Raw genomic sequence first — 22,921 nt, forward strand, 5'->3', positions numbered from 1 at the left:
ACAGTTGTGAGATATGTGTTGGTAAATTTGCCACCTAGGACATAGTGATGATGTGGCATGTATTAAATGTGGAGAGAAAGCAAAGTTGTATGTAGATTAACCAACAACCTTTGCACAAGCTCCAAGGTGAAATAGAGAGCAATCACATTTATTGTCTCATCATTTATTGGATAGCTTACATACAATCCATTGGAGTAGTTGTATGATAGCTTGTTAGTTGATGATATGAACATTTTACCAACAAGAATAACATACAACCTGTTGGAGATGCCCTAACATAACTAGTATCATGTATTTGGGACTCGCAAACATGCTTACGTGGCAGATAATTAAAGAAGAGAGAGATGGTTATAGTAACATAGATAGATATCATAACATAATAAATGTTATGCTACTATGTGTCATGCATGACAATAAATGAAACCAGCTATAATACTACTTTATAATACTATGCACTATGGATGTAGTATTATACACTAGTATCATATGCATGATACTAGTATATGTTACTCCCCGCTAAAACCAGCCTTATACGCAAACTGAAAAAGAATGGAGGGAGTACAAAACATCACTACGATTATTGATACGGTAAAGAAAAACTTGTATGTGCCGAGACGAGAAAAACATGGCCTGGTAGACGGAGGGCAGAACGGGTGTTTCCCCATTGGCGGCGGGGGCAACACATTTAATTATGTGTCAGTTCCATGGATGACGACGCCTCCAGAGCAAATGAGTCCAAGCAGGCCGCAGGGCGTGTCAGCGGCAAAAAATCGACCGCAAAAAGGATAAAAGAGTATCGACAGGGTAAGCTGACGGACGGAATTTACCAGGGGGTTGCCTGGATTTGGGATGTCTGCGCGGCGCACCGAAGAAGACTGGTTGAGACTTGAGAGAGAGAGTAAACTTCGTGGCGTGCTCGCCGGTGGAGCACTGCCGGAGTACTACATGCCCTGGCACGGCCGTGCCGCCGCCAGAATAGCTAGGCGGGGTGTTTTTCCTTGTCTCGAGATTATTATTTTTTCACATACGGTACGCGCACTGTGCACAGGAACAGCAACCGATCCATCGGACGCCCATGTTTTCTACTGTCCGGCAGTAGGACGTAGGCATGTAGATCGATCATGTACAGGGGACTGATCATGTCGCACGCTTCACGCTTGTACACTGCTACTTGTAGTACTCCAATCGGACGCTAGTTTCTCCTTGTGGAAAGCAGGAGGAGGCTAGCCCATGCCTGCATGTAGGCGCGTCGTCTGCAGTGTTTGCGACAGAACAAGGCAAGGGAGGAATTCCTTTTTCCTGCTGTCCCTTTCACCAGTCAAGAAGCAGGCAAAAGAAACCGATCCAAAGAAAGATTTAGGCGACCCTTTTCATGTTGCTCCGTGTTGTCTTTCTTGGAGATGTGGGGTCAATCGGCCGCCCTGTGACTCTGCAAGTCCTGTGAACCGTAAAATGTCAACCGAACACCGGTGTTTGAATTAGTTTTTTACTAGCACACTGGTTTTTACATGAACAAGACTGTGAGGAGGGTACGGGATTTTTACCACTCCCGATAGATCTGTATTCATCCGGCCAAGATCTCCTGATCGATCTGTATATCTACACAACTCTCGCTGTTAATTGACGGAGTGGATTTCTGTGTTTTACTGGCCGTCATTATTTTTGAATTCTTGTATAGTGTACTAGTGGCTAGCTAGCACCTACACTATACCTAGCTAAGCATGCCTATACTCTACAACCATACAGCACGCTGAGTGAAGCAGTCTAGCCCTAGAGCACTGGCTTCACGTCACGCCGGTCGTCACCTCACCATTTAAAGAGCGGACATGCACGCAACACGGACAAAAAATAGCAAGCATGATTACATTCTACAGTACTCCATCGCATCGCCTCACAAGCCAGGACGAGACAAAATTGCACTGCCGGTATGGTCGTCTACACGTCCTACACATACAATACACTACTGTACCCCCGGGGCTGCGAGTCCAAAATTAATTGACGAAGTGCCAAAACGACGCAACCAAACATGCCCCTGCATGGCAGAAGGCCGGCGCGCGACCGACCACCAACCCATGCCCATATCCCGCCGTGCTCCCCGTACGCCACCACTGTGCAACACGGCATTTACTCGACCTCTAGCCGTCCGTCTACAGCGTGCAAAAAAGGGATGGAAGAGAGTTCACTCGTCTTCTCACTGCGGCAACTAGCACCTGCCCGCCCCCCTGCATGCACGCTACGGCCGCGACCACCAGTGCCCATATTTTTCCACGGTGCAATCGAGTGCAGCGTCAGACGCCGGCAGGCCGGGCGCGGGCGCCTGGGCTTCGCCGTTTCCCAACGCGCCCTCTTCTTTGTGGCCACTGTTCGCCTTGCCCGCTTGCGTGAGCGCATGCAGCGATCGGAAGAACAGCAACGCTCAGAGGGGGTAGGTCAGCAGCTCGCCTGCGGAGGCATGGAGCAGGCCAGGGAGAGGGATGCACTGTCACTTCGTAGGCACACCTCTCTCTAGGGCGTCGTCGTCTTTGATCTCCACCTCCACGGCTTCGATTCACATCCATATCCATGGAGGGCCTCGAGGGCGTGGATTCACTCTAATCTTTCTCTACTCCCCATGCTCAACCCTCTACAATTTCTGTGTTTTGAAATCATATAGGATTTCACGATACGTGATATTTCGATTTCGGACGTGAGGTTTTTGCACCCGAACTCAAATGAGCTCGGGAGAACTGTAAAACCGTTTTTTTTTCTGGCTTATGTTTCAGATTTGCTGAGATGGATATGCTACATGTTAAGCTAAATATGATAGTGATGACGAGTCTCTTCGGATATTTCTAACCGATTTTCTAAAACTTAAGGAAGTAAACGGCCAAGTAAAGTTAGTGGAGTAAAATTTTCTTCACTAACAGTGACCGCACCTAGTTGATCCCCTAAAAGTTAGTGGAGTAAACATAATTTTGTCTTGATTTTGTGTCCTAACTGAACCAACTTCAAACACTACACAATACATATATGAAAATCATTCAAATGAAAGTATGGATAGCAATAATAGTCATAACATAAAGTTTCATCATCGCGTTTCCAAATTTAAACATGGAAATTTCACACAAAAGACATCACTTCAAACACAGTGCTTGATTCAAAATCATCACAAAACTAGCATGTATATGTTATGGATCGAGCCAATCTTTGGCATGCACCACCACCCTCTCGGCCACCACCACTCAAATGAGGTCATCCACAAAGAAATCAACGCTGCCACCTCCTCGGCCACCATCACCCTCACCACCACCCTCTCGGCCACCATCACCATCACCATCACCATCACCACCACCACCATTACCACCATCACCATGAGCATCATCACCACCCCCTCGGCCACCATCAACATTCCGAAGAGAGGCCAAGATTTCTCCATGAGTGAGCTCCCAATACTTTCTTGCGGTTTCGTCCATTGTGTTTGGATTCATGAACATGATAGCACGCTCTTCGACCTCCATCGCATCACGAATTCTTTCCTCATCGAGTGCAAAGCCTACGCTCCTCGGCCCACAAATTTCTCTCTTCGGTTGCCATCTTGGTCTTCCACTTCTCATCCTCGAAGGCCTTGAGCTCATTCCACCTCGCCACCTTGTCTTCTTTGCATCAGGCCGCCAACACCTTCTTCGACTCGATCATTGCCACAAGTTCATCCTTGTAAGTGCCACCAAATGCATTCCTCTTCTTTCTTTCTTCCTTTTGTAATCTTGTTTCCTTCTAGTCAATTGTTGGCATCTTCATCAACCTCATCGTCATCCTCAATGGATATGCTCAACCTTGACCCCTTCGGAGTGGTCTCCGCAATTTTTTTGGATCCACTTCTCATTCTTGCATAGCTCTTTGTAGCAATGATGCAAAGTAAAGGGCTTGTGGCTGAACTTAATGCTTAGATGCTTGAATAGCTCTTGGATGTACAGGCCATACTCCGCCACTTGCACACCACTCGGTGGAGCATGATTCACTTGGTCGATGCAACTGGACCATCGGTTGCATTGATCATGGATGGTGCTCCAACGACGCCCAAGCGAACCTTGTGTACGACGTGATCGCACGTCCACGGAGGAGTTGTAGAAGTCGGTGATGCTCTCCCAAAACATGGTCTTGGTTGGATCTGTTTCGATCGTTGCATCCATGGAGATGGCACACTAAGCATCGCAAAGTGCAAGGTCCTCCTTTTAGTTGTAGTTTTGGGTGTGGGTCCTTGCGGCCTTGATGCTTGATTCGGTCACCTCCACCACCTCCTCCTCGGCCTACTCTGTGTCTTGGGTGGCCGCATGATTGAAAAACGAGTCACCATAGTTGAGATCATCAAGGCCAACGGTGGCTGAGGACTCCAACGATGCGAGGAATTTGGTCGTGGTCATCGCCGCTCTACAAAGTCAAAGCAAGCACTATAAACCCTCACTGCCGATCACGAATAGTCACTATACAATTCCAACGGGGCATGAGTTTTTTACCTTGTTGACATTTCATCGAGCACTTCGCGGCCACCTTTTTTGTTGCCGGCCGCGGCTGCCGCTCCCGCCAAAGCAGTCGTCGTAGGGGCAGCTGGAGTTGCCGCACGAGGTGTAGGCCTTGCACGAGCCGGCATCATGGTCTTCTTCGTCTTCTTCTTGGCGGCCACCTCGGCGAGCGTCGCCGCCGCCGCCGTCGGCTTTCGAGACTGTTTGCCTTCGGTAGGTGTGGCAGGAAGGTGGCATGCCGTTGCGGGAGACGCGGTGGCCACGTCGGACACCATTGGCGCGGTGGTTCTTTTTCATCTCCTAGCTTCTTTTCGCCACCTATGGCGGCGCGTGGTGGATTCCAGCAGCGATTCACCGGCGCCAAAGGCCGACGGGGTGAGCAGGGGGTATTGGCTATCCATTCCGGCCGGTTCGAAGGTCATCGGTGGTGGCGGTGAGCGCGGAAGGGAAAGACTCAATTTTACTCGGCCGAGAAAGTTCGACTAAATTTAGGAAACTTTTTGGGGAAATAGGAAGTTAAGAGTAAAAATTTTACTCCGTTAACTGTTTTAGGGGATCGGCTAGGTCCGCCATAAGGGAGTTAATCAGAAATTTTACGCCCTTATGGTCTTTTAGGGGATCGGTTAAAAATGCCCTTAAATATATAGGATCCCATAAAATCCCAATAAATGATCGCATACCTCTTAGATGATCCCTCTTACCTCCCAATAGCAAAGGGGAGGGTAGAGGATAATTTAATCCTGTCGAGGGCCCTTATGGCAATACAAATATGGTAAATACAATTTAAAAATTGATTTTATTTAGCGATCTCTCTTTCCACAAAGATATTTTCCCTTTGCCATCAAAGTTGAGACTTTGATTTGTGTATGTTCATTTAAAATAAAGTTAGCGACATGTGTATTTTTTTTGCGAGATGCATGTTTATGTACATCTTGACGTATTGTTTTTCTTAATAATTCGACATCCCATGATTTTAGAATAACAATATTGTGATATGGTATTTAAATATTATATTGTTTGTACTATGCCCTATGATAATTTATAAGTGCACAAGTTTCTATTGTAAAAATAAAATATAGTTTCTCAAATTAGTTACATGGTTAATATGTCATAAATCAATTTACATTTGCGTAAATAATATGATCCAGTAGATGTACATATTGAAGTAGGATTTCTTAGGATGATTTCTTAATACGAAATATGATTCCTAAATATTGAGAAGTCGGAGCATCAATATGTTCATAAACATTGCATGCCACTTTCACTCAGACGAAACACTGTTTAAACATTTCTAGGTTTAATACATTAATAACCTACAAGTTTAAATAGTACTTGTCATTAATGCAAATCACATGCACATAGGCGAATTTTGTCATTAGCCTGCAAGTAGCCGGAGTTCAAACAGCATGACCGTTCTGTGAAAATATAGATGCAATCACTTCAATCATCGAGTAAATGACTTTCTGAAGGAATTCAGCTTGAGTTAGAATCTCTCGAAATTTGTATGAGTGAACCCCGATGACGATCACCATCTCTAAATCTAGAAGAAACATTTTTTAGGTATCATGTCACAGACATTTATACATAGTGCAAAACATAATACTACTAGTAGTACTGCCAGTTCATAAAGAGGCTTCCAGATAATAAACCAGGCAGCTGACACATTTGATACTCATACAAACTTCAAATTAAACCTCGAGAACACATGCATACTTGAACAAGGAGACAAGCAAGGAAATTATAAGGTAAATTCTCAAGCCAGCCTATGATAAGTCGTCTATCTCCCGTTCTATCTATCCATGGCATAGCATAGCGTGGATAGAATGCAAGATAGAGCGGATCACGGCGACTAGCTAGTGCGCGGAACAGGCCTGCTCAGCGCCTCAGCAGCGGGCTCCACGGACCACCGCCTGGCCGATCACGCGCTCCGCCGTCGGCCTGCGGTCGCTCCGCGGCGGCCCAAAGCGCACCGGCAGGAACTCCTCGTTCCCGTTGCCGCAGGGGAACTTGGAGCCGGAGAAATGCTTCACCAACGCATCAGCACCCTGCGAGCCATGCCATTGGTTAGCACGCCGGGCGGTTCAAATCATACATGGAGCCATGTCGCCGGTGCCGGAGACAAGGGTGGCGGTCTATAAATGGAGCTGCGCGCGTGCGTGCGTACCTGGATGCTTGCGTGCACGACCTCGCACACTTTCTTGGAGCCCGTCGCCGCCCAAGAGTGGCCGTGGAGGAACTCGTGCAGCCGATGCGCCGCCGTCGCCGTCGTCATGTTTACGAAGGCGTACCCCTTGTTGTACTTCGTTCTGCGCAACAAACGAGCCGAGGTCAGCTTGTATTCACACAGAAGAGAAGCCATGGACGACACGCACTAGTACTACGATGAGGCGAACATCAGGAAACGCCGTAGCCGTACCGGAAGTCGATTGGGACGTAGAGGAAATCGTACTCCGACTTGACGGCCTTATCGCCGCCGCCGCCGACGCACCGCCGGAGCTTTTCGTTCTCCTCGGCGCAGTGCTGGTCTAGAATCGCCATGATCCTCCGCTTCCTGCGAGCGACAGAAAAGAAGACCCAGCTTTTAATCAACAAGAACCGGTGGATTGAAAAAGAAAGACAAGGGAGTACTTACGAGAAACCGTTGGGGATGTTGCAGATCATGAGAGATGTCTTGCCGCTGCTTGGGTCGAAGGCAGGTTTGCTGCCCATAGGCCGAGGGGCCGCCCTCGGCTTCGGCGTCCGCGGCGAGACGGAGGCGGGACTCCTGGGTGAGAGAACAGAGCGAGGGGAGGGGCGGTTTTCCACCTCGGCCTTCAGGGACCTATCGCTGGCGCCGTCGACGGTTTCCGTGCTGCAGCAGCTCTTCCCCGATAGCAGCGGTGGCTGCGGCGGCGGAGGGATGCAGTACACCGTCACCGGACACGATAGCGGGCTGCAGTACACAGTTACCTGACACGGAGGGGGAGGAGGCACCTGCACCCATGGCAAGGGCGGGACGGACAACGCGCACGGCGGCGGCAGAGAGGGCGGCGGGAGCAAGCACTGCGGCGGGAGGGGGAAGCCAACCGGCAGGGAGGACGAGACAGGGGGGCAGAGCTTCAAGGGGGCGGAGGCTACGGGAACGAAGGGTAAAGCAGCAGGGTTCAGGGGCTGAGTGGAGGAGGCAGCCATGGATGCGGGTGGTGTGAAGAAGAAAGACTGGACTGGAGCTCGGGAGGAACTGGAGAAGCACCCTGCCCACGAGGGGTTTATAAAGAGGTGGAGAGAAGGGGATTGGAGCGCAACAACGGTGGTTCAGCAGCCTCGGTCACTCTCGCTCGCTCCCCGTCCTCAGCAGCTTTTTTTTTTGAAAGTTCCAATTCCACTTTATTAAACTAAATTAGGAATTTCGTCTGAAACAATACTAAGAATACAATCTGGGGGACCAAGTCCCAAAAAACCGAATCACTAGAACTCACACCACGTCTAGCCAATGCATGTGCAGCTCCATTTGCCGTTCTCCGAACCCAGGTGAGCTTGAAATGTTCTCTTGCCTTGATCAGAGTTTTAATTTGTTCTACCACTTATCCAGCGTGTGACAAGTTCTTCTCCTCACTCACCAGCATTCCCGCCACCACTTGCGAGTCCGTTTCCAAATGTAGCCTTTGTATGCTCCTCTGGACTGCCCACTGAAGCGCTCGTTTACACGCCAATAGCTCGGCTATCTCCGGATTTGAGCATCCAGGAAAGAAAAAACTAGCAGCCCCTCTGAACGCACCATTTTCATCTCGGAGGATAACTCCCCCACCTCCCGCTTGCTCTGACCTCGCCATGGCACCATCCACATTGGCTTTCACCCATCCTAATTCCGGTGGTTTCCACTTCTCCACAGAGGCCTGTCGTACATTAGGTGCTCGTTCAACATGAACACTCTTCCACTCCGATAGATACCCGGCTACCCTTCCTGCAACTATCACCGGATCATCAATCTTCTTCCCTTCTCGAGTGTCATTCCTTGCCAGCCACAACGTATATAGCCCCTGTATCATAATGGCTTTAGCTTCGTCATCCGCCTCCGACACCCACTGAAGCAACCATGCCGCTAGTTGGCCCTGGGAACTCGTCGAGCTGGGTGGGGTGGCCACCCGTGTTCCCAATATTGAGCCTAACTCTTTCCAAAACAAAACTGAATGATGGCAATACCAGAAGCGGTGCAGTATTGTTTCTTCACGTCCACATGCCGGACATAATACTCCTTCCTTAATGTGTCTACGTAGCAGATCCGTTCCGACAGCCAAGCCATTCTTAATCAACCTCCAAGCATGGATTATCGCCTTGCCCGGCGCGCTGGCTCCCCACAGAGCCGTCCAACCTCGGTGCTCTGCCACCGAAGACGAAGGTCCCGGCCGTCCCGCCCTTGCTTTCTTCTTCTCCATACATAAGTGATACGCCGATTTGACCGTGAACTGTCCGTTGTTGGTGAAGTTCCACGCGAGAAAATCCTCCGTCCCGGCGCCACCCATCGTGATCTTCAAAATATCCTGTACATCATCCTGGGAAAACATCATGTCCGGTTTGGCCCGATCCCATGCATCTCCAGTCTCGTTCATCAAATGGCACACCCGCGTCACCCCCGGCACGTACCTCTGGCCCAGTGGCCGAAGATAACCCGTGCGAGGTATCCAATTGTTGTGGTGTATGCGTATGCTTGAACCATCCCCCACTCTCCAGATCAACCCGTCTAGTAGCAAATCCCTTCCATACAAAATGCTCCGGAAAGTGAAGGAAGCACCTTTCGGACAAGTTGCATTTAGAATGGAACCCTCCTTGTAGTATCTCGCCCTCAGAATGCGAGCACAAAGCGAGTTCGGTTGCTGTAATAATCGCCAAGCTTGCTTTGCTAAGAGAGATTGATTAAAAGCCTCCATGTCTCTAAAACCCATTCCTCCCTCTCTTTTACTTAAGCACATCTTTTTCCAAGCTATCCAATGAACCTTTTTCTCACCATTTGCTTCCCCCCACCAATAGTTTGAAGAAATCGAAGTCAGGTTCCTGCACAATTTTTTGGTGAGTTGAAAGCAACTCATGGTGAAAGTTGGAGTGGACTGTAGCCCGGACTTGACCAAAACCTCACGAGCTTTCTTAGACAAACCTTGCCCTTTCCATCCCGTCACTTTGCCCTTCGCACTCTCTTTAACGTATTTGAAAGTTCCTTCTTTAGAACTGCCAACCACGGTAGGAAGACCCAAATATTTCTCACTTAACGCCTCCGATTGAATTCCAATGACCACCTTTAGTTGTTCCTTGCTCTTGAGATAGAAGATTTCTGCAAATTCACCTTTTGTCCTGAGGCCTTTTCATAATCCACCAAGATGGTCTTGAGCGTTTCAAGATTATCCCGAGACCCTTCAAGGAAAACAATGCTATCATCCGCAAATAAAAGATGGGTTATCATGGGGCCAGTGCTCCCAAAAGATACCCCCTTCAAATCTCCAACCCGTTGAGCATTTTTTAGTAGCGCTGAGAAACCTTCCACGCAAAACAGGAACAAATAAGGTGATAAGGGATCCCCTTGACGGAGACCCCTGGACGGGAGAAAAGTTTGAGAAAGCCCACCTTTAAGCTTCACTGAGAACCTAGCAGAAGTAACACAGCACATAACCATCTCTATCCATGCTCCATCAAAGCCGAATCTCATCATCATCCTTTCCAAAAAGCTCCACTCAACCCTGTCATACGCTTTCATCATATCCAACTTAACTGCGCACAGTGGCTTCTTCCTGCTTCTTTTCCTGATAGCATGAACACATTCATATGCAACTAGAATGTTATCCGTGATGAGTCTATCGGGGACAAACGCACTTTGCTCCTCAGAGATTAGCACCGGTAGGATCACTTTTAACCTGTTAGCGAGCACCCGTCCTCAGCTGCTAGTATTCTCGACTCGTACTATTTTTGTCTTCTAAAAAAAGGGCGTGTTTCTTTTCTCGGAGGAGGCATCACTCTGCTAAAAACTTGAGATTGTGTATGGTCCTTATCCAGTTCATTATCCAGTTTCATTGAAGTCATATACTTGAACCACTGAAAGTTTTACTATCATTTTATTTAAACAAGTTTAACGTATTTTTCAAATGCAAAAAAGAAGATTATCATATTTTCAAATTATCCGTCGATGATTTCAGTACACATCAGGCAGCGAATTTTCTTGTTTACAACAAGCCGACTTAAATGATTAGGATATAGGTGAACCTAGAAAAGAAGACCGTGTCCATTTTGGAATAATGGTAGCAAATATTTTCATCATGGTTATAAGCAGGGAAAAGAAAACGGTGAGTTGCAAACTTGCAAACTGAAAACCTGTCACATGGTGTTATGCAAAGCGACGGGCATATCATGGCCGTAGGGCGTATATATATTTAGTGATAGAAATGAGTGGAAACTGATGAATTAAGTGTTGGGACATCATTTTTGTTTTCTTATGCCATCTCCACCGTGTATGTCAAACCAGACACACAGAAACAGTGTCAAAAATGGTCCACGAATAGGCATCGAGGATAAAGTAGTCGTCCATCAACATCAAATGCTCCCATGCCCTATTCTGATTCAAAACTCGGCATCCCTTCAAATTCAGAACATGCTCCCCATACGCCCCGAGTCTGCAAGGACGGCCAGCATCATCGATGTTTCATCCTCATCCGGCGAGGAAAAATCCATAAAGTTGTCGTAGTAGTAGTCCATATATGAATCCATCATGCTTGCTTCAATGTATGAAAAAAAATTGTCAACAATTTGGCTACGATATTTGGCCAGACACTTGTCAGGCATGGTGTCCACCATGGACGACATCTGTAGGGGCATATGGTACCCGAGCAGCGGACGAACGTGAGGTGCAAGGCATGCGTACTCTAAGGCGGGTGGGTGGGGTGGCTAAGGTCCGACGAGGCTTCTTCGGGCAGCCGGGGTGGTACCGCGGCGATGGTGGTCTGGGAGGGAGCGGAATAGAGCGAGGGTGGGGGTGGGGGAGTGAGAAAAATGTGGCATATCTTCGTCTTTGGCAGCACTGCCCTCTTGGCTGACTCGACTGGCCACCTCAGCTAGTTTGAAACCTTTGCTCCAAGCTGGATCGTTAGGTTTAGCAGCATCGAGTACACCACTGATTCCCGTGGTGTAATAATAGCCCAAACCTAAAACTTGCCTTTAAGGTGTAAGAGCAAGTACAATAAGGTGATGTAGGCCGGCTGTAAGACATTAAATACTATATTTTTGCTTAGTTGGGAGAGAGAGAAGAGGAGAGAGAAGAGAAGCGGGCTACTAGTTAACAGCCGGCTGCAGCACATGCTTCTAGGTACTTTGTGAGAGAGTGAGGTGGGCCATGTATCAACAAAGTAGTACATATTTATATCCAACTATTGTACTTGCCGGCTATAAGCTTGGCAATATATGACGTGGCAACATCATATAGCTCCAACAGCTGGCTATATTATTAACCATGCTCTAATAGCCCAAACCTAAAACTTGCCTTTTAAGGTGTAATAGCACAAACCTAAAACTCGCCTTTAAGGACCTAGGCGGGGGGGGGGGGGGGGGGGGTTAGTGTCGGTGCTAAAACCGACAGATCTCGGGTAGGGGGTTCCAATCTTGGTGATCAGAGCTACTCCCTCCATTCCAAATTACTCGTCGTGCTTTTAGTTCACAAGAAGAGCAGGGACACGATGTTTTACCCTGGTTTGGGTCCTCTTGATGAGGAAAAACCATACGTCCTGCTTCTTATATATTGATTGTGATGGGCTACACAGTACATATTGATCTACCTCGAGATCGTAAGAGTTTGTCTAAGCTCTGAACCTTGTGAAGGTTAATGCACGTGGCTCTATGGACTAAGCTCCACGGTTTATATAGACGTAGGGGGTACCTAGGATTTACACATAGTCAGTTACAATGTAGGGATAAACATGCCAACTATTCAAAATACGCTTGAACTATACGCCAAGCCTCTAGGAGATCTTCATCTTGATTATGTCGGGGCCAGGGCCGACATGGCCCATTCGTCAATCTTCGGTGGGTCCACGGCCCAGCCCATGACCAACGGATCGACGTGGCAAGCACCCCCTAATCCAGGACACCAACAATAAGGTGACTAACAATTTTTTGAACTCTTTTGCAAAAAACACGACCAACACTTATGCAAGGTCGATGAGTGCTGCAAGGCTGCGATGCAGGATGACAATGATGCAAGCAGTGCCACGAGGTTGATGGGATGATGGAATGTATACATATGGGGTGCCGAGGGGGGGGGGGAGGGCTCTGCTCGCCACACTGTTGCGACGTAACGTGACACGGGGCTGCTCGTTAAACTCATGTAACGCAACACACTGTTGGGGAACGCAGTAATTTTAAAAAATTTCCTACGCACACGCAAGATCATGGTGATGCATAGCAACGAGAGGGGAAGAGTGTTTTCCATGTACCCCGATAGACCGTAAGCGGAAGCGTTATGTCAACGCGGCTGATGTAGTCGTATGTCTTCACGATCGACCGATCCTAGTACTAAAAGTACGACACCTCCGCGATCTGCACACGTTCGGCTCGGTGACGTCCCACGAACTCATGATCCAGCAGAGTTTCGAGGGAGAGCTTCGTCAGCACGACGGTGTGATGACGATGATGATGCTACCGGAACAGGGCTTCGCCTAAGCACCGCTACGATATAACTGAGGTGGATTGTGGTGGAGGGGGGCACCGCACACGGCTAAGAGATCAATGATCAACTTGTGTGTCTATGGGGTGCCCCCTCCCCCGTATATAAAGGAGTGGAGGAGGGGGAGGTCCGAACCTCTACTACTATGGCGCGCCCTAGGGAGTCCTACTCCCACCGGGAGTAGGATTCCCCCTTTTCCAAGTAGGAGTAGGAGAGAAGGAAGGGAAAGAGAGAAGATAAGGAAGGAGGGGGCGCCGCCCCTCCCCCTAGTCCAATTCGGACTAGGCCTTGGGGGGGGGGGAGCGTGGCCTGCCCTAGGCAGGCCCTCTCTCTTTTACCTAAAGCCCAATAAGGCCCATATACTCCCCGGGGGGTTCCGGTAACCTCTATGTACTCCGGAAAATGCCCGAACACATCTGGAACCATTCCGATGTCCAAACATAGGCTTCCAATATATCGATCTTTACGTCTCGACCATTTCGAGACTCCTCGTCATGTCCGTGATCAAATCTGAGGCTCCGAACTACCTTCGGTACATCAAAACACATAAACTCATAATACCGATCGTCACCAAACGTTAAGCGTGCGGACCCTACGGGTTCGAGAACTATGTAGACATGACCGAGACACATCTCCGGTCAATAACCAATAGCGGAACATGTATGTTCATATTGGCTCCCACATATTCTACGAAGATCTTTATCGGTCAAACTGCATAACGATATACGTTATTCCCTTTGTCATCGGTATGTTAGTTGCCCGAGATTCGATCGTCGACATCTCAATACCTAGTTCAATCTCGTTACCGGCAAGTCTCTTACTCATTCCATAATGCTACATCCCGTAACTAACTCATTAGCTACATTGCTTGCAAGGCTTATAGTGATGTACATTACCGAGAGCGCCCAGAGATACCTCTCCGACAATCGGAGTGACAAATCCTAATCTCGATCTATGCCAACTCAACAAACACCATCGGAGACACTTGTAGAGCACCTTTATAATGACCCGGTTACGTTGTGACGTTTGGTAGCACATAAAGTGTTCCTCCGGTATTCGGGAGTTGCATGATCTCATAGTCATAGGAACATGTATAAGTTATGGAGAAAGCAATAGCAACAAACTAAACGATCATCGTGCTAAGCAAACGGATGGGTCGAGTCAATCACATCATTCTCTAATTATGTGATCCCGTTAATCAAATAACAACTCATGTCTATGGTTAGGAAACATAACCATCATTGATTCAACGAGCTAGTTAAGTAGAGGCATACTAGTGACATTCTGTTTGTCTATGTATTCACACATGTACTAAGTTTCCGGTTAATACAATTCTAGCATGAATAATAAACATTTATCATGATATAAGGAAATATAAATAACAACTTTATTATTGCCTCTAGGGCATATTTCCTTCACACACAAGGGGTTGCTAGAGGTTAGCGCCGCTTGCCGCCGGCATTGCAACGTAGCACGATGAGGGAGGCCAGAGGCGGGCCCTGCTCGCCGCACTATTGCAACCCAACTTATAGGGTTTGCCGGTGGTGGGCACCACGTGCTGTACTACTGCAATTTGGGGCTCTGTTCGCCGTGGCCGCAAAGAGTGCTGCACTACAACGAACCTGCAACTCGAAGATGTCGTCAGTGACAAATGCTTTAATGCAACGATGGGTTGGCGACAATGTTCAGATGGGAAGGAAGGGAGTCGCCGGGTATTGTGATAGGGGCGTCACAGCATCACCTATTTTTGCGAGCTCAATGGTTGGAAGCATCACCAGATGTTGCAAGGAAGGGTGTCCTCGGCGCTATGATGGGATCATGCGACGGGAGGTCACCGTTTTTTATTCAACGGTGCTGATGGAACTGTTGGGAAACATAGTATTTTAAAAAAATCCTACGATCACGCAAGATCTATCTAGAAGAAGCATAGTAATGAGCGGGGAGAGTGTGTCTATGTACCCTGTAGACCGAAAGCGGAAGCGTTTAGTAACGCGGTTGATGTAGTCGAACGTCTTCATGATCCAACTGATCAAGTACCGAACGCACGACACCTCCGCGATCTGCACAGGTTCAGCTCGGTGACATCCCTCGAACTCTAGATCCAGCTGAGGCCGAGGGAAAGTTTCATCAGAACAACGGCGTGGTGACGGTGATGATGAAGTTACCGGCGCAGGGCTTCGCCTAAGCACTACGACGATATGACCGAGGTGTGCAACTATGGAGGGGTCACCGCACACGGCTAAGAGAAACGTGTGTGTCTATGGGGTTCCCCCTCCCTCGTATATAAAGGGGGCGCAGGACAAGCCGGGTACGATGCCATGGAGTACTGTCCGAGTAGGCATGAGTTGCTTTGTCTTGACATTCAGCTTCTCCAGGGTGTCACGGTACAAGATGTTGATGCTGCTCCCGCCGTCTATCAACACACGGGAGAAACGGGCGGCGCGTCTGTCCGTTGCAAGGGTGGCATCCAGAACCAATGCATAAGAGCCGGGAGACGGCATCACCTCTCGATGGTCGGCCTGGCTCCAGCTGATGGGTTTTTCTGACCAATGCATGTGCTCGGCGGGGTTGGCAGCGACCATGCTGACTTCCTGGTGCTCTCGGCGTTTGCCGCGCCGGTCTTCGGGCTGGCTTGTAAAGACGATGTAGGTTGCATGCTCGTCGGGGAACTCATCATGCACGGCTCCGACTGCGGGCCGAGCGGCCGGTGGCGGCGGAGCCGGAGGCGGCGCGAGCCCTTCGCCTTTGGAGATTCGGGTGAGCCAATGGCACTTCCGGGTTGTGTGGTTGGACGGCTTCGCGCCGCTGTGGAATTTGCACGGGGCGTCGAGAGTTTGCTCGTAGGAGAAGGCCGGCTGCCAAGCCGGCCGGCCGCCCTTGGGTTTCTTGGGCGAGGGCCGCCCTTCGGGCGGCACGTCTTCGACTGTGGCCACCTGCCGACTGGCGGGAGGCGGTGCGGGGCCCTTGCGCTTGTGATCGTTCGGGTGTGGGCGTCGGCCGGAGTCCCCAGCCGGCGTCTTGGGCACCGGGTTGAGTACTTTCCCGGACGCGTCTACCCGGAGCTCAGTCTTCATCAAGGAGTCGGTAGTGGCGTACTTGTCCGCTATGTCCAGAAGCTCGTCGAGGGTAGTCGGCTCATCGCAGAGAAGCTTGTGCTTGAGGAGGGTGCCTTCTCGGCACCCGGCAGTGAAGTATTCTATGGCTTGCACGTCGTGCACCCCCTCGCAAGAGTTGCGGAGCTCGGCCCAATGTGTGAGGTAGTCGCGAGTAGACTCGGCGGGGCCTTGTATGCACAAGGAGAGCTGTCTGGGCTTGGGAGCCCGCTTGTAGGTGCTGGTGAAGTTGCGGACGAAAGCTTCTGTGAAATCTAGCCAGCTGTTGATGCTGGAGGGCTTGAGGCTGTTGAGCCAGGTCCGCGTCGTGCCTTGTAGCATGAGGGGCACGTACTTCACGGCAACGCGCCGGCTGCCGTTGGCTATGCTAACCGCCGTGGAGTAGTCGATCAACCAATCTTCCGGCTTCACGGAGCCGTTGTACTTGGGCGTGTCTCTTGGGAGCGAGAACCCTTTGGGGAAAGGCTCGTCGTGGATGCGGGGGCCGAAACAAGGCGGACCGACATCGTCTTGTTCTTCCAGCGCTAGGGATCGCGCCAGGCGGTCGATCCGATGGCGGGCGTCGTTCTCGCCGACTCCTTCGCGGCGACCTAGTCGGCCGCTGAGAGTCGGATGCGCCACAGGCGGCGGGGTGGGATATCTCTCTCCACGGGGCCGAGGTGGAGGCGGGTTGCCCCGCCATTCCACGGCCCGGGGATGGCCTTCCGTGTCTCGCTCGATGGAGATTCGGGTCCGGCTTCGGCTGGCAGCCGGCTCTTTCTCGTGCCGTGCGCGGGTGTTGCCCGTAGTCGATGTCCGGGACATCGCGCCGTGATCTCGGCGCGGGGGGTGGGGGGGGGGGCTTTCCGCGCGGGCGTCAGCTTCGTGCCGCCGCGCGGCCGCATCAATTAGCTGCTGGATGCGTCTGGTCATGTGGGGGAGTTCTTCGGCCCCCAATCCGTCCAGCTCGTCTACGGCCGCCTGGGCGGCACGCAGGTTCTCGAGTGGAGTGGCATAGACTGGGCGGTCGACCCCCAGCGTGTCGGGGATGACAGCGCCGCGCTGCCTACCAACAGCGGCCCGGCTTGGCCCGTCTGGAGCCGGCGTGCCAAAGGCGACGCGGTCGGCTTCGCGCTGGTGGGCCTCAGTGAGGCGTCTTATGGAGGCCAGCCTCCGGCCCTCCGCGAGGAGAGCGAGGCGGCGTGCCTCCAATGCTTCGTCGTCAGCATCAGCCAGGAGTGGGATGGACAAGTCGTGGACCACCACGTGCGGGGCGTCGTGGGCGCTCTCGTCAGCAGCGCCGCCGTGGCCGATGACCATCACCTCGGTGGTGACAGCGTCGCAGCCATCGGTCCGGGGAAGCGGGTCATTGTAGATCGTGACGTTGGTGGGGAAGGTGTCGAGTGAGGCCGTGTCGGAGTCGACAGGCATCAGGTCGGTGGAGCCAACCGACTCCAAGTCCACAGCAGGCTCGCCGGAGACATGGAGCTGGCCGAGGAGGTTGGCGAGGTGGTCGGTGCCCGCATCGGAGGCGAGCTCGTCGGAGATGAGGGTTTTGTCGAGGAGATCGGCGAGACTGCTCGCCGCGCAGATGCTGGTGACGCCTTGCAGCGCATCGTGGCAAGCGCCATCTGGCGTGCCGGGCTGGCTACGCTCGCTGGGGAGGAAGAGGGTTCCCGTCCAGAACAGGTCTCCGGATGACGGTGCACCTGGCCCCACGGTGGGCGCCAAATGTCGGGTGGTAGGTGCGACATATGCCAACGGGTGGCTTATCATTGTGGGAGCCAGTAAAACATTTCCGGTGCCTGGAAACGGGATGAGGCGAAGACATGGACGCCGACGAATCTTACCCAGCTTCGAGGCTCTCCGTGGAGATAACACCCCTACTGCTGTTCTGCGGGGTCTCCGGATGATCACTAGATGAACAAGTAGCTACACGGTGCTCCTAGAGCTGTTTGGTGAGAGGAGGAAGAAGGGCACGGCTCGCTCTCTTCTTCTCCTTGTGTGGTGTCTAAAACTAGCAGGGATCAACCCTTTGCATGGGTGTCCCGGGGGGTTTATATAGGCCTACCCCTCGGGGGTACAATGGTAATCCGGCTGGGCGCGGGGCCCAGCCATCTGTGACTATGCTCGCCGGCTTCTGCGCTGACTGCTGGGGCCCGCCGGCTGCCGGCTCCTCGGCCGACAGGCAGGTCCCACTGTTCAGGGCCTTGTCGGCGGCTGGTTACTGTTGCTCCATCCTGGCGACGAGGGCTTCGTCGAGGTAGGCGTGGCTACAGTGCCGCCGTCCGGCGGATGGTCACTGTAGCCTCACCGCGTCTTGTCTCCTTAATGGGGCGTCTCCTTCAAAGGAGGTGGCATGCCGGCTATGGAGAGACGGCTTCGTCTCGGGCCGACTGGGGGATGCACGGCCGCCTTCGGGTGTCTCTCTGCCCGAAGGGGCCCACGCCTGTGGGCCGTACTGGTAATCCATCATGGATGACATCAGGGTCAACGTGGCAACAGTGCCGCGCCGGACGGGTCATGGCCACCCGTACGGCGCACTGTGCCAGTCGTGCTCCGGGATTCGGGGGTGGCAGGCTTCACTGTAGCCACACCCCATCACATCGCCGTTAGGTGGATGCAAACTTTGAGGGTACGGTCTTGACCACTTTGTGGGAGCCGGCTTCTTGGAGTCGGCCTTCTCGCGGCCGGCTTCTCAAAGCCGGCCCTTCCATGGCTTTCTTCACGAGGGCTAAAGTCGGGCCGCCTTCCGATAGCCGGCCTAGGAGACAGCCGGCAAGGGGAAGGCGGCCCCACGTCTTGGATTCTTGAGAGCCGGAAGGGCTCGTAATTTTTTCAGAAGGGCCACGGGAAGCCTGCTAGGCTACCCATGGCTATTTACTCCGACAGTAGTCCCCGAAGCTGATCGAGCTTCGAGGCTGACAAAGGGACGAGAAGCTTGGTCAGCTTCCTATCCCGAGGGGCCGGCTTTGCTGGTGCGCGCCGACTTCGGAGAGCTCCGTTTCTTGTAGGCGGGAACGCGGTCGACCTGCGAGCTGACCGCAGGCCTTCCCGCGGGCCACGTGGCAGTGAAACCCTGCCAGTGCACGCGCGCGATGTGATGCCGCTGCAGGCCCGGGCCCGCCACTCCTAGGCCTCGGCCCAAGCGTGGATCTTCTTTGGCCCACGCGGACCGCTCGCCTTCCCGCGGCGGTTTTATTACGCCGTTAGGGCGCAATAATCGCGGTACGTGGGGGAGTGGGCGCAGTTGATGCCCACGCTCCCCCACGCCGCGCCTCCTCGGCTCCGCCGCGCGAGCCTATAAGTAGGGGGAGGAGAGGGAGCGGCAGAGGCTCTCGCGCTCTTCCTCGCTCCACCCCCTCTTTCTCATTCCTTTCGCTGCTGCAGCACCCACCGCCGCGCCATTTCTCCGTCGCTTCGTCTCGCTTCCATGGCGCTGTCGAGCTCATGGGATGGCTCCAACGTCCATGAGGACCACGTCGAGTTCCTCCGCCAGACGCGACGCCTGCCCGGCGAGAGCTTCGTGCGGGTCCGTCGAGCGCCGGAGAATGAGGTTTCGCCGGCACCGGAGGAGGGCGAGCGGGTTATCTTCCGCTCGCACTGCCTGCGCGGCTTCGGCCTTCCGGCGAGCGGGTTCCTCCATTCCTTCCTCGAGTTCTACAACCTTCAGCCGCATCACCTCACGCCCAACGCGGTGATGCTGCTGTCGGCCTTCGTCTCCCTCTGCGAAGGTTTCCTTGGGGTCCTCCCCACGCTTGAGCTCTAGGGGGAATTCTTCCAGAGCAAACTCAGCACCGTCGTCGCGGGCGTGCCCGCCCCCTGCGGGGCCTATATCGCCATGAGGCGGTCGGGCGAGAACAACCCGTTCCCGCCCATCCCGCTGATCCAGTCGGTGAAGCTCTGGCAGAAGTCGTACTTCTATGTGAAGAACGTCGCCCAGCAAGGCGACTACGTCAACCTGCCGGCTTACGTAGCCGCCCGCCGGCTGGGAGGCAACCCTCGTGGAGCTACCGGGCCAGGTCATTGTCTCAGGCCGGGAACGCAGCGGTCTCCCAGCTTCGGGTGATGATCCAGGCGGAAGGCCTGACCGGAGCCGACTTGGTGGCCGCCTTCGTGGAGCGCCGGGTACTTCCTCTCCAAAGCCGGCCTCACATGATGTGTCAGATGAGCGGCCGCTTCAACCCAAGCCGGCTGAGCACCAGGGAGATGCCTCATACAGAGGTGTCATACATGGTGAATTACATCTCCAACTGCAAGCTTGCCGAGGACCGGCGATACGGCAAGGCGCCGTACTCACGCGCCAACCCTCCGCCCGTGGTGAGTTTTTCCTTCTTTTCTCCTGTTGGTAGCCGGCCTTATGATAGACGGCTTCTGATTAGTCGGTTCTCCCCTAGCAGAACCCTTTCCTTCCGCCGATGACCGGGGCCGCAGGGGTAGAGCGCCAGCTCGTCCCCGACCGCGCGGGGCTCACGGCCGGCTTCGAGGACTGGCCGGATGATGCCGAGGTCGAAGTCGCCCCGCGCTGCCAGCCGGCACCTGGTCATCAAGGCGCGAGCTCGTCCGCCACGCTGGCTGCTGGCGGCGGCGCCCAGAAGCGCCGGGCCGCGTCAATCCTCTTCGGTAGCCGATCGAAGAAGTCCAAGGCTTCCACAGCGGCAACCAAGCGAGATGAGGCAGCCGCGAAGGCGGCCCGCTTCCGCAAGGTGGTGAAGCAGCCGCAGGCGATCTCAGCGTAAGTCGTCGAATGCTTGGACACATATTTTTTGTTGTTCTCTTTGATTGAAAACTCTTCTAAACCTTTCTTTGCTCGCCGGATAGGGCGCCGCTTTCCCTTGAGTGGGGTCCAGGCGGCTCCGTAGTCGGGCCAACTTGAGGGTCTTCAGGCTCCCGCCGCGTGGACCCCCGCGCCGACCTCAGGGAGGCCACGGAGCGGAACGCTCGTGAAGCACGGGAGGAGCGGGAGGCGGCAGAGCGAACGGCCGCCCAGGCGGCGAAGGAGCGGGCCGATGCGGCAGCCAAGGCCCAGGCAGAGGCGGCAGCCGCGGAGACGGAGGCGGAGGCTTCGCACAACCAGCCTCCGCTACTCGCCATTCCCCTCCGCGCCGTGGCCCCCAACATCCCAGTTCCCCCGTCGGAGGAAGTTGACCAAGAGCCGCCGGCGATGGAGAGGAGGGAGGTCCAAGTGGCCTTCGTGGAAGGAACGCCGCAGACGGCGCCGACCGGAGCGGGCCAAGGCAGCCAATCTGCCGCGTTGCCAGAGCAGCCGGCCGGGGGTGAGCCGGCAGCAGGAGCCGGCCTCGAGGTGCAGCCGGCAACGCGCCGCCATGCGGGGGGAGGCACCGCCGCGCCGAAGCCGCACCGAGTTACGGGTGCCGGCCAGACGGCGGAGGCCTTGGAGGCGGCCAGCACCGCCACGTCCGAGTGGACTCCCAGCGAGGGGACGGGCGAGCTGAACGTGGCGGCCCAAGAGGTTCGGAACCGGCTTCAGGCCCAGGTCGCCTCGCTGCAGCAGTACACCCAAGAATTCCTGGCGACGCGGGCCGTCATCCGGGTGAGTCTCCTAGCCTTGTTTGTTTTGTTTTCTTGATTTCTTCCATGGGGGCGCGTCAGCGCACCCACTGGATGTAGTCCCCGAGTTCCGAGTCGGCTGCTGCGCAGGCGGCTCGGAACTTACTAGGTCCTGACAACCATCTTATACCCGCCTCCTGTCTGTCCTTTCAGGAGTATCATAACCTCCGTGCTGCTGCCTTCAACTCCCAGGCTCAGGAGCTAGGCCGGAGAACCGAAGACCTGGTCAACAGCCGGAGTGCGTCCTTGTTTTCGTTCATCTCCTGTGGGGGCGCGTCAGCACACCCACTGGGTGTAGTCCCCGAGATTCGGGCCGACTGCTGAGCAGTCAGGTCGGATCTTCCCTGACGACTTCTTCCTCATTGGTTTTTCTTTTGTCTTTCGTGCTTGCAGGGTCCAATGCTGACTTGAGGGGGCAGCTCAGTGAGGCGCAGGCCGCCCTTCGCGTCAAGGAAACCGAGCACGCCGCCTTGGTCCTGGAGCGTGACCGCCTGGCCAAGAAGCTGGCTGACTAGGAGGAGAGCCACAAGGCGGCCCTGAAGGAAGCGCGGGACAGCGAAGCCGCCCTGAAGGCCGAGTTCGAGACTGAGGCGGCGGGCTGGGCTGAGACCAGGCAAGTGATGGATGAAGGCTTCGGCCGTATTGAGGACTTGATCGACGGTAAGCCGCCTTCCTCGCTCCTTGCCTGCCCCTTGCCGCCTGATTTTTGTTCTGACTTGCGCTGCTTTTTATTCTCTGTGCAGACTACTTTCCCGGCTACTCCGTCTTCGCCGCCCAAACTATCGAGGCCCATCGCGAAGCGTGCCGTCAGACGGGGGCCGACATCGCGCCGGACGCGCATCGGACGCTTGAGGAGCAGCTCTTGGCAGTCCAAGCGCGGCTGCAGCCGGCTCATCGTATGCTCCGCCGCCTGCAGCGCACCGGAGCGCAGGTGTTGGCCGCCCTCTGGCCCGGCGAGACAATTCCCCGCACCCCGAGCCGGACTGCCGACTGGCTGGAGGTTGCGGTTGGCCGCTTCGAAGCTTGGAAGGCGTCGGCGGCCCGGCTTGGAGCTGGGCGGGCGTTGGAGTTTGTCCGAGCTT

The 22,921-nt window shown here is 53.6% G+C and overlaps 1 protein-coding gene and 1 pseudogene across 1 annotated transcript; both read right to left on the minus strand.

Annotated features, from left to right (window-relative positions):
* Positions 1-3,167: 3,167 nt before the first annotated feature.
* Positions 3,168-4,774, minus strand: LOC147972367 (uncharacterized; annotated as a pseudogene).
* Positions 4,775-6,120: 1,346 nt separating this feature from the next.
* Positions 6,121-7,693, minus strand: LOC125556420 (protein MEI2-like 6). The gene is made up of 4 exons (XM_048719159.2): positions 7,132-7,693; positions 6,916-7,050; positions 6,664-6,805; positions 6,121-6,544 (listed from the first exon to the last, which is right to left on the minus strand). Exons 1-4 carry the CDS (start codon positions 7,668-7,670, stop codon positions 6,383-6,385), a joined length of 978 nt encoding a protein of 325 aa, XP_048575116.1. The 5' UTR covers positions 7,671-7,693; the 3' UTR covers positions 6,121-6,382.
* Between the last annotated feature and the right edge of the window lie 15,228 nt (positions 7,694-22,921).

The sequence above is a fragment of the Triticum urartu genome, chromosome 5A, assembly GCF_056163025.1.
Source record: "Triticum urartu cultivar PI428250 chromosome 5A, HENAU_Tu73, whole genome shotgun sequence".
Lineage (NCBI taxonomy): Eukaryota > Viridiplantae > Streptophyta > Magnoliopsida > Poales > Poaceae > Triticum > Triticum urartu.

What these genes read in the sequence shown, in the direction of transcription:
- LOC125556420 (XM_048719159.2), bottom strand. Translation starts at nt 7,670, where the DNA reads ATGGCTGCCTCCTCCACTCAGCCCCTGAACCCTGCTGCTTTACCCTTC. An exon ending in TACGTCCCAATCGACTTCCG is followed by an intron (nt 6,806 to 6,915) that starts GTACGGCTACGG and finishes TTTGTTGCGCAG; the next exon opens with AACGAAGTACAACAAGGGGT. An exon ending in TCGTGCACGCAAGCATCCAG is followed by an intron (nt 6,545 to 6,663) that starts GTACGCACGCAC and finishes CATGGCTCGCAG; the next exon opens with GGTGCTGATGCGTTGGTGAA.